At 56.8% G+C, this 11597-nt stretch overlaps 1 protein-coding gene across 2 annotated transcripts in view; it reads left to right on the top strand.

Annotated features, from left to right (window-relative positions):
• Window positions 1-2886, top strand: part of THBS3 (thrombospondin 3) — a 34766-nt gene extending 31880 nt beyond the window's left edge. For both annotated transcript variants that reach the window (XR_011851229.1, XM_072131938.1), the window contains exons 21-22: window positions 623-762; window positions 2472-2886. Coding sequence is in view for 1 of the 2 variants with exons in the window: in XM_072131938.1 (XP_071988039.1) it covers window positions 623-762; window positions 2472-2530 (199 nt within the window). In the remaining variant the exon portion in view is untranslated. The remainder of the gene's footprint in view (window positions 1-622; window positions 763-2471) is intronic.
• Window positions 2887-11597: the final 8711 nt, after the last annotated feature.

Below are 11597 nucleotides of genomic sequence, written 5' to 3' on the forward strand. Positions count from 1 at the left end.
GCACCCTTCCCCCCAGGTGGCCTGTACCATATCATGCACCGGCCCCTGGAGGCTACATCAGTTCTATGGATGTACTTTAGTGATGGGCCCCTCATATTTGCCTGTAGTTTGAGGGTCATGTTGCTATATTCCCCCTGTAGGGGGCGCTTTTCCTTGTGGCCTCAGAATGTCCATTCATTTATTGCAGTTAGCGAGGGGATAGTTCCCCCCTCAGTGTGGGGTGGGGGTGACCGCGAATCTGCAGAATCTTCCCTCTTCTTGTGTATTGAAGCGATGATCTCAGCGGGGAGCGCGGCCGCCAAGTCCTTGTGGACATCACCGCGGTAACACAATCCCTGTCAGGAATGCCGGGGCTGTAGTACGAGCGGCCGCCTTTCATATGGAAAACCGCGGAACAATGCTCGGCTTCTGGGAACTGCTCCTGGATGTGACCCCGTGCTGGGCTCCCCGAATAACGCCCCTCCGTGCCGCTGCCAAGGCTGAGCTCATCGGCACAACAGCTGGACGTGTGCAAGCAGATTAACCAGATGCTGCAGGAGGCCGGGGGCCCAGGATGGGGGCCACCACCCGCCTGATGTGCCCTGTACTCCCGTAATAATAATCACATCTCACACCCCTTCAGGGTCAAGCTGTATGAGGGCGCCGACCTGGTGGCCGATTCCGGGGTGATCATAGATACGACCATGCGAGGAGGACGACTGGGGGTCTTCTGCTTCTCTCAAGAAAACATCATCTGGTCCAACCTACAATATAGATGTAATGGTGAGTCTGCCCCATGACGGGGGTACAGGGACAAGGCCAGAAGGAGTGAGGATGGTGGGGGTTGTGGTAGTGCAAAAGGGGGGTCCAGCACATGGCATGGGTATAAAGGAAACCACATGGGATTGTAAGCAGGTGTACAGGAAGATGTACGGCTGACCCTATGGAGAGTACGGATGTAGAGGTGACCCAATGGGGAGTACGTATGTAGAGGTGACCCGATGGAGAGTACGTATGTAGAGGTGACCCGATGGGGAGTACGGATGTAGAGGTGACCCGATGGGGAGTACGGATGTAGAGGTGACCCGATGGGGAGTACGGATGTAGAGGTGACCCGATGGGGAGTACGGATGTAGAGGTGACCCAATGGGGAGTACAGGTCTGGAGGTGACCCAATGGGGAGTACAGGTCTGGAGGTGACCCAATGGGGAGTACGGATGTAGAGGTGACCCAATGGGGAGTACAGGTCTGGAGGTGACCCAATGGGGAGTACAGGTCTGGAGGTGACCCAATGGGGAGTACGGATGTAGAGGTGACCCAATGGGGAGTACGGATGTAGAGGTGACCCAATGGGGAGTACGGATGTAGAGGTGACCCAATGGGGAGTACGGATGTAGAGGTGACCCAATGGGGAGTACAGGTCTGGAGGTGACCCAATGGGGAGTACAGGTCTGGAGGTGACCCAATGGGGAGTACAGGTCTGGAGGTGACCCAATGGGGAGTACAGGTCTGGAGGTGACCCAATGGGAGTACGGATGTAGAGGTGACCCAATGGGGAGTACGGATGTAGAGGTGACCCAATGGGGAGTACAGGTCTGGAGGTGACCCAATGGGGAGTACGGATGTAGAGGTGACCCAATGGGGAGTACAGGTCTGGAGGTGACCCAATGGGGAGTACAGGTCTGGAGGTGACCCAATGGGGAGTACAGGTCTGGAGGTGACCCAATGGGGAGTACGGATGTAGAGGTGACCCTATGGAGAGAACAGATGTAGAGGTGACCCAATGGAGAGAACAGATGTAGAGGTGACCCAATGGAGAGTACGGATGTAGAGGTGACCCAATGGAGAGTACGGATGTAGAGGTGACCCAATGGGGAGTACAGGTCTGGAGGTGACCCAATGGGGAGTACAGGTCTGGAGGTGACCCAATGGGGAGTACAGGTCTGGAGGTGACCCAATGGGGAGTACAGGTCTGGAGGTGACCCAATGGGGAGTACAGGTCTGGAGGTGACCCAATGGGGAACACGGGCCTGGAGGTGACCCAATGGGGAGTACAGGTCTGGAGGTGACCCAATGGGGAACACGGGCCTGGAGGTGACCCAATGGGGAACACGGGCCTGGAGGTGACCCAATGGGGAACACGGGCCTGGAGGTGACCCAATGGGGAACACGGGCCTGGAGGTGACCCAATGGGGAACACGGGCCTGGAGGTGACCCAATGGGGAACACGGGCCTGGAGGTGACCCAATGGGGAACACGGGCCTGGAGGTGACCCAATGGGGAACACGGGCCTAGAGGTGACCCAATGGGGAGTACGGTGTGAGGACGGACATACCAGAGGTACTCGTAGTGTGGAGTCTAATCTGTTGCGTGGCTGTAGAGACCATCATATGGAGGGTGTATATGGGTGCAGAGACCATGGTGCAGCGGGCAGGTTTGTGCAGGTGTATTTTGGGCTTGTGGCTGTACTCAGTGTCTTCTTGTCCCGGCAGACACCATTCCTGAAGACTTTGAGCCGTACAGGAGGATTCTAATGGAAGGACGAGAATAAGCCTCCGACCCAGCACTGGTGTATTCCACCGTACAACACCGGGGTCTGTGGCCAGAATATCCCAAGGGGGCGCAGTACTCTCCATGTGTGGGGACAAGTGGGTGGTATTCACCACATGGAGGAGACCACCCAACTGCTCTCATTCTGACCTGATTTCACAGGAAGAACAAGTTTGCAGATTGTTAGCGCAATGCTGCAGGAGGAAGCATCTACACGGAGCGGTCCTGCTGGTGGGGGCGTTGTATGGACATAAGACTAGGACTATGACTAACTGCACCACGGCGTCAGACGAAGGCACATCCAACCCATCCCATCCATGTCCCACTACTGCTCATAAAGTTTTGGAGGTTTTTTTAGTGCTCGTGTTTTGTCTTCAGTCTTAATTGTCTAACACCTACCCCTAGTATAGGAGCAATCCTATAATCTAACATGGTGCATAGTCCTTGTATACCACCAGGGATCAGGTTGTGGGAGCCAAGTCTCTAGACATGGCAGCTCGCTGTGTATGGGGGTGTAGTCACAGAGGGATCAGAGCGCCCATGCTGACCGCTGACTACTGCTGGCTATGATAGAAAGGTGTCAGGACACACAGGACATGGCAGCTCGCTGTGTATGGGGGGGTAGTCACAGAGGGGTCAGAGCACCCATGCTGACCCCTGACCCCTGCTGGCTATGATAGAAAGGTGTCAGGACACACAGGACATGGCAGCTCGCTGTGTAGGGGGGGTGTAGTCACAGAGGGGTCAGAGCGCCCATGCTGACCCCTGACCACTGCTGGCTATGATAGAAAGGTGTCAGGACACAGGACATGGCAGCTCGCTGTGTATGGGGGGTGTAGTCACAGAGAGGTCAGAGCACCCATGCTGACCCCTGACCACTGCTGGCTATGATAGAAAGGTGTCAGGACAGGACATGGCAGCTCGCTGTGTATGGGGGGTGTAGTCACAGAGAGGTCAGAGCACCCATGCTGACCCCTGACCACTGCTGGCTATGATAGAAAGGTGTCAGGACACACAGGACATGGTAGCTCGCTGTGTATGGGGGTGTAGTCACAGAGGGGTCAGAGCGCCCATGCTGACCCCTGACCACTGCCGGCTATGATAGAAAGGTGTCAGGACACGGCAGCTCTCTGTGTATGGGGGGTGTAGTCACAGAGAGGTCAGAGCGCCCATGCTGACCCCTGACCACTGCTGGCTATGATAGAAAGGTGTCAGGACACAGGACATGGCAGCTCGCTGTGTATGAGGGGTGTAGTCACAGAGGGGTCAGAGCCCCCATGCTGACCCCTGACCACTGCTGGCTATGATAGAAAGGTGTCAGGACACAGGACATGGCAGCTCGCTGTGTATGGGGGATGTAGTCACAGAGAGGTCAGAGCACCCATGCTGACCCCTGACCACTGCTGGCTATGATAGAAAGGTGTCAGGACACACAGGACATGGCAGCTCGCTGTGTATGGGGGGTGTAGTCACAGAGGGGTCAGAGCGCCCATGCTGACCCCTGACCACTGCTGGCTATGATAGAAAGGTGTCAGGACACAGGACATGGCAGCTCCCTGTGTATGGGAGGTGTAGTCACAGAGGGGTCAGAGCGCCCATGCTGACCCCTGACCACTGCTGGCTATAATAGAATGGTGTCAGGACACACAGGACATGGCAGCTCCCTGTGTATGGGGGTGTAGTCACAGAGGGGTCAGAGCACCCAGTCTGACCCCTGACCACTGCCGGCTATGATAGAAAGGTGTCAGGACACACAGGACATGGCAGCTCGCTGTGTATGGGGGGTGTAGTCACAGAGAGGTCAGAGCACCCATGCTGACCCCTGACCACTGCTGGCTATGATAGAAAGGTGTCAGGACACACAGGACATGGCAGCTCGCTGTGTATGGGGGGGTGTAGTCACAGAGGGGTCAGAGCGCCCATGCTGACCCCTGACCACTGCTGGCTATGATAGAAAGGTGTCAGGACACACAGGACATGGCAGCTCGCTGTGTATGGGGGATGTAGTCACAGAGGGGTCAGAGCACCCATGCTGACCCCTGACCACTGCTGGCTATGATAGAAAGGTGTCAGGACACACAGGACATGGCAGCTCGCTGTGTATAGGGGGTGTAGTCACAGAGAGGTCAGAGCGCCCATGCTGACCCCTGACCACTGCTGGCTATGATAGAAAGGTGTCAGGACACACAGGACATGGCAGCTCGCTGTGTATGGTGGGTGTAGTCACAGAGAGGTCAGAGCGCCCATGCTGACCCCTGACCACTGCTGGCTATGATAGAAAGGTGTCAGGACACACAGGACATGGCAGCTCGCTGTGTATGGTGGGTGTAGTCACAGAGAGGTCAGAGCGCCCATGCTGACCCCTGACCACTGCTGGCTATGATGGAAAGGTATCAGGACACACAGGACATGGCAGCTCGCGGTGTATGGGGGTGTAGTCACAGAGGGGTCAGAGCGCCCATGCTGACCCCTGACCACTGCTGGCTATGATAGAAAGGTGTCAGGACACACATGACATGGCAGCTCGCTGTGTATGGGGGTGTAGTCACAGAGGGGTCAGAGCACCCATGCTGACCCCTGACCACTGCTGGCTATGATATAAAGGTGTCAGGACACACAGGACATGGCAGCTCGCTGTGTATGGGGGGTGTAGTCACAGAGGGGTCAGAGCACCCATGCTGACCCCTGACCACTGCTGGCTATGATAGAAAGGTGTCAGGACACACAGGACATGGCAGCTCGCTGTGTATGGGGGGTGTAGTCACAGAGAGGTCAGAGCACCCATGCTGACCCCTGACCACTGCTGGCTATGATAGAAAGGTGTAAGGACACACAGGACATGGCAGCTCGCTGTGTATGGGGGGTGTAGTCACAGAGAGGTCAGAGCGCCCATGCTGACCCCTGACCACTGCTGGCTATGATAGAAAGGTGTCAGGACACACAGGACATGGCAGCTCGCTGTGTATGGGGGGTGTAGTCACAGAGAGGTCAGAGCGCCCATGCTGACCCCTGACCACTGCTGGCTATGATAGAAAGGTGTCAGGACCCACAGGACATGGCAGCTCCCTGTGTATGGGGGTGTAGTCACAGAGGGGTCAGAGCACCCATGCTGACCCCTGACCACTGCTGGCTATGATAGAAAGGTGTCAGGACCCACAGGACATGGCAGCTCCCTGTGTATGGGGGGTGTAGACACAGAGGGGTCAGAGCACCCATGCTGACCCCTGACCACTGCTGGCTATGATAGAAAGGTGTCAGGACACACAGGACATGGCAGCTCGCTGTGTATGGGGGGTGTAGTCACAGAGGGGTCAGAGCACCCATGCTGACCCCTGACCACTGCTGGCTATGATAGAAAGGTGTCAGGACACAGGACATGGCAGCTCGCTGTGTATGGGGGTGTAGTCACAGAGGGGTCAGAGCGCCCATGCTGACCCCTGACCACTGCTGGCTATGATAGAAAGGTGTCAGGACACACCGGACATGGCAGCTCGCTGTGTATGGGGGGTGTAGCCACAGAGAGGTCAGAGCACCCATGCTGACCCCTGACCACTGCTGGCTATGATAGAAAGGTGTCAGGACACACAGGACATGGCAGCTCTCTGTGTATGGGGGGTGTAGTCACAGAGGGGTCAGAGCGCCCATGCTGACCCCTGACCACTGCTGGCTATGATAGAAAGGTGTCAGGACACACAGGACATGGCAGCTCCCTGTGTATGGGGGTGTAGTCACAGAGGGGTCAGAGCGCCCATGCTGACCCCTGACCACTGCTGGCTATGATAGAAAGGTGTCAGGACACAGGACATGGCAGCTCGCTGTGTATGGGGGATGTAGTCACAGAGGGGTCAGAGCTCCCATGCTGACCCCTGACCACTGCTGGCTATGATAGAAAGGTGTCAGGACACACAGGACATGGCAGCTTGCTGTGTATGGGGGGTGTAGTCACAGAGGGGTCAGAGCACCCATGCTGACCCCTGACCACTGCTGGCTATGATAGAAAGGTGTCAGGACACACAGGACATGGCAGCTCGCTGTGTATGGGGGGTGTAGTCACACAGAGGGGTCAGAGCGCCCATGCTGACCCCTGACCACTGCTGGCTATGATAGAAAGGTGTCAGGACACACAGGACATGGCAGCTCGCTGTGTATGGGGGGTGTAGTCACAGAGGGGTCAGAGCACCCATGCTGACCCCTGACCACTGCCGGCTATGATAGAAAGGTGTCAGGACACAGGACATGGCAGCTCGCTGTGTATGGGGGGCGTAGTCACAGAGGGGTCAGAGCACCCATGCTGAGCCCTGACCACTGCTGGCTATGATAGAAAGGTGTCAGGACACACAGGACATGGCAGCTCCCTGTGTATGGGGGGTGTAGTCACAGAGAGGTCAGAGCCCCCATGCTGACCCCTGACCACTGCTGGCTATGATAGAAAGGTGTCAGGACACAGGACATGGCAGCTCGCTGTGTATGGGGGGTGTAGTCACAGAGGGGTCAGAGTGCCCATGCTGACCCCTGACCACTGCTGGCTATGATAGAAAGGTGTCAGGACACACAGGACATGGCAGCTCCCTGTGTATGGGGGTGTAGTCACAGAGGGGTCAGAGCACCCATGCTGACCCCTGACCACTGCTGGCTATGATAGAAAGGTGTCAGGACACAGGACATGGCAGCTCCCTGTGTATGGGGGGTGTAGTCACAGAGAGGTCAGAGCGCCCATGCTGACCCCTGACCACTGCTGGCTATGATAGAAAGGTGTCAGGACACACAGGACATGGCAGCTCGCTGTGTATGGGGGGGTGTAGTCACAGAGGGGTCAGAGCCTCCATGCTGACCCCTGACCACTGCTGGCTATGATAGAAAGGTGTCAGGACACAGGACATGGCAGCTCGCTGTGTATGGGGGGTGTAGTCACAGAGGGGTCAGAGCGCCCATACTGACCCCTGACCACTGCTGGCTATGATAGAAAGGTGTCAGGACACAGGACATGGCAGCTCGCTGTGTATGGGGGGTGTAGTCACAGAGGGGTCAGAGCACCCATGCTGACCCCTGACCACTGCTGGCTATGATAGAAAGGTGTCAGGACACACAGGACATGGCAGCTCCCTGTGTATGGGGGGTGTAGTCACAGAGAGGTCAGAGCGCCCATGCTGACCCCTGACCACTGCTGGCTATGATAGAAAGGTGTCAGGACACACAGGACATGGCAGCTCGCTGTGTGGGGGATGTAGTCACAGAGGGGTCAGAGCACCCATGCTGACCCCTGACCACTGCTGGCTATGATAGAAAGGTGTCAGGATAAACAGGACATGGCAGCTCCCTGTGTATGGGGGGTGTAGTCACAGAGGGGTCAGACCCCCCATGCTGACCCCTGACCACTGCTGGCTATGATAGATAGGTGTCAGGACACACAGGACATGGCAGCTCGCTGTGTATGGGGGGTGTAGTCACAGAGGGGTCAGAGCACCCATGCTGACCCCTGACCACTGCTGGCTATGATAGAAAGGTGTCAGGACACACAGGACATGGCAGCTCCCTGTGTATGGGGGTGTAGTCACAGAGGGGTCAGAGCACCCATGCTGACCCCTGACCACTGCTGGCTATGATAGAAAGGTGTCAGGACACAGGACATGGCAGCTCCCTGTGTATGGGGGTGTAGTCACAGAGGGGTCAGAGCACCCATGCTGACCCTTGACCACTGCTGGCTATGATAGATAGGTGTCAGGACACACAGGACATGGCAGCTCGCTGTGTATGGGGGTGTAGTCACAGAGGGGTCAGAGCACCCATGCTGACCACTGCTGGCTATGATAGAAAGGTGTCAGGACACAGGACATGGCAGCTCCCTGTGTATGGGGGGTGTAGTCACAGAGGGGTCAGAGCACCCATGCTGACCCCTGACCACTGCTGGCTATGATAGAAAGGTGTCAGGACACAGGACATGGCAGCTCCCTGTGTATGGGAGGTGTAGTCACAGAGGGGTCAGAGTGCCCATGCTGACCCCTGACCACTGCTGGCTATGATAGAAAGGTGTCAGGACACACAGGACATGGCAGCTCGCTGTGTATGGGGGGTGTAGTCACAGAGAGGTCAGAGCACCCATGCTGACCCCTGACCACTGCTGGCTATGATAGAAAGGTGTCAGGACACAGGACATGGCAGCTCGCTGTGTATGGGGGTGTAGTCACAGAGGGGTCAGAGCGCCCATGCTGACCCCTGACCACTGCTGGCTATGATAGAAAGGTGTCAGGACACACAGGACATGGCAGCTCGCTGTGTATGGGAGGTGTAGTCACAGAGAGGTCAGAGCACCCATGCTGACCCCTGACCACTGCTGGCTATGATAGAAAGGTGTCAGGACACACAGGACATGGCAGCTCGCTGTGTATGGGGGTGTAGTCACAGAGGGGTCAGAGCGCCCATGCTGACCCCTGACCACTGCTGGCTATGATAGAAAGGTGTCAGGACACAGGACATGGCAGCTCGCTGTGTATGGGGGGTGTAGTCACAGAGGGGTCAGAGCACCCATGCTGACCCCTGACCACTGCTGGCTATGATAGAAAGGTGTCAGGACACACAGGACATGGCAGCTGGCTGTGTATGGGGGGTGTAGTCACAGAGGGGTCAGAGCGCCCATGCTGACCCCTGACCACTGCTGGCTATGATAGAAAGGTGTCAGGACACACAGGACATGGCAGCTCGCTGTGTATGGGGGGTGTAGTCACAGAGGGGTCAGAGCGCCCATGCTGACCCCTGACCACTGCCGGCTATGATAGAAAGGTGTCAGGACACACAGGACATGGCAGCTCGCTGTGTATGGGGGGTGTAGTCACAGAGGGGTAAGAGCGCCCATGCTGACCCCTGACCACTGCTGGCTATGATAGAAAGGTGTCAGGACACAGGACATGGCAGCTCGCTGTATATGGGGGGGTGTAGTCACAGAGGGGTCAGAGCGCCCATGCTGACCCCTGACCACTGCTGGCTATGATAGAAAGGTGTCAGGACACACAGGATATGGCAGCTCGCTGTGTATGGGGGGTGTAGTCACAGAGGGGTCAGAGCGCCCATGCTGACCCCTGACCACTGCTGGCTATGATAGAAAGGTGTCAGGACACACAGGACATGGCAGCTCGCTGTGTATGGGGGGTGTAGTCACAGAGGGGTCAGAGCGCCCATGCTGACCCCTGACCACTGCTGGCTATGATAGAAAGGTGTCAGGACACACAGGACATGGCGGATCGCTGTGTATGGGGAGTGTAGTCACAGAGAGGTCAGAGCACCCATGCTGACCCCTGACCACTGCTGGCTATGATAGAAAGGTGTCAGGACACACAGGACATGGCAGCTCGCTGTATGGGGGGTGTAGTCACAGAGGGGTCAGAGCGCCCATGCTGACCCCTGACCCCTGCTGGCTATGATAGAAAGGTGTCAGGACATACAGGACATGGCAGCTCGCTGTGTATGGGGGGTGTAGTCACAGAAGGGTCAGAGCGCCCATGCTGACCCCTGACCACTGCTGGCTATGATAGAAAGGTGTCAGGACACAGGACATGGCAGCTCGCTGTGTATGGGGGGTGTAGTCACAGAGGGGTCAGAGCGCCCATGCTGACCCCTGACCACTGCTGGCTATGATAGAAAGGTGTCAGGACACACAGGACATGGCAGCTCGCTGTGTATGGGGGGTGTAGTCACAGAGGGGTCAGAGCGCCCATGCTGATTCCTGACCACTGCTGGCTATGATAGAAAGGTGTCAGGACACACAGGACATGGCAGCTCGCTGTGTATGGGGGGTGTAGTCACAGAGGGGTCAGAGCGCCCATGCTGACCACGTGTCAATTACTTGGAGAAGAGTGAAGCAGTGGAGGAGTTGTGATAACATGAGACAATTGGACAGATCTCGAGGCCTCGTTGGGTCAGAGATGGGAGGTGTCTACACGATGTCAGGTCTGGGTTGTCTTGTGATGGCTGATTGTTGGAGTTGTTGTGACATATGGTAGAGGAGCGGAGTCCTGCGGACGAGAAGCCCAGCAACGCAGGAGGCCGGGACGAGTGCAATATTGGAAGAATTACCACAACAGTGCACACCTTCCCGATCCTTCTGCATTCCTAGAGACCAGGACATGCACCCCAGGTCCGTGCTCCCCTGGTCTAGGTCCTGGGATGTGCACCTGAGCCATATTCAGTTTTCTGGTGGAGTGCTGCTGCAACTTTGGCTTATTCTAGTATATATATATACACATACACTTCAGGCCTCTCACTGCTGGGGAGGAAGAGGATGGGGCGAGAGATGAGATGGAGACACCACAATGGTTACCCCGGGGGAAGCATCCAGCCCTCCATCCTCCCTTCTGTGTCTCACCAGCGTGTGGGGGTGTCGGGGGAGATTCCCCTTCGGCCCCTGAAGTTTGCATTGTGGGCCTATTTGAATATTAAGTCTGTATCCCGCTGCCATGACGACCAGTGCCCAGCAACGGGCCCTGAATGTCGCTAACAATGCCCCAGTGAATGGGCCGTCACCCCAGGCGAGGCCGTGCCAGCAGAAGACCCCCGGAGGACATGGCCCACCTACCTGCTATCTGTGAGCTGCATCGTTACCATGTGACTGCTATTCTGTCCCAAAAGAGAGAACACGAACTCATCAGGGGGGCAACTATAATACAAGAGGCAAATCATCAACCAGGAAGAACACAAGCGCCAGGACCTGGGGATGAAGAGCCCAGGACCTGGGGATGAAGAGCCCAGGACCTGAGGATGAAGAGCCCAGGACCTGGGGATGAAGAGCCCAGGACCTGGGGATGAAGAGCCCAGGACCTGGGGATGAAGAGCCCAGGACCTGGGGATGAAGAGCCCAGGACCTGAGGATGAAGAGCCCAGGACCTGAGGATGAAGAGCCCAGGACCTGAGGATGAAGAGCCCAGGATCTGAGGATGAAGAGCCCAGGACCTGAGGATGAAGAGCCCAGGACCTGAGGATGAAGAGCCCAGGACCTGAGGATGAAGAGCCCAGGACCTGGGGATGAAGAGCCCAGGACCTGAGGATGAAGAGCCCAGGACCTGGGGATGAAGAACCCA

This window comes from Engystomops pustulosus, unplaced genomic scaffold (genome assembly GCF_040894005.1).
Source record: "Engystomops pustulosus unplaced genomic scaffold, aEngPut4.maternal MAT_SCAFFOLD_177, whole genome shotgun sequence".
Lineage (NCBI taxonomy): Eukaryota > Metazoa > Chordata > Amphibia > Anura > Leptodactylidae > Engystomops > Engystomops pustulosus.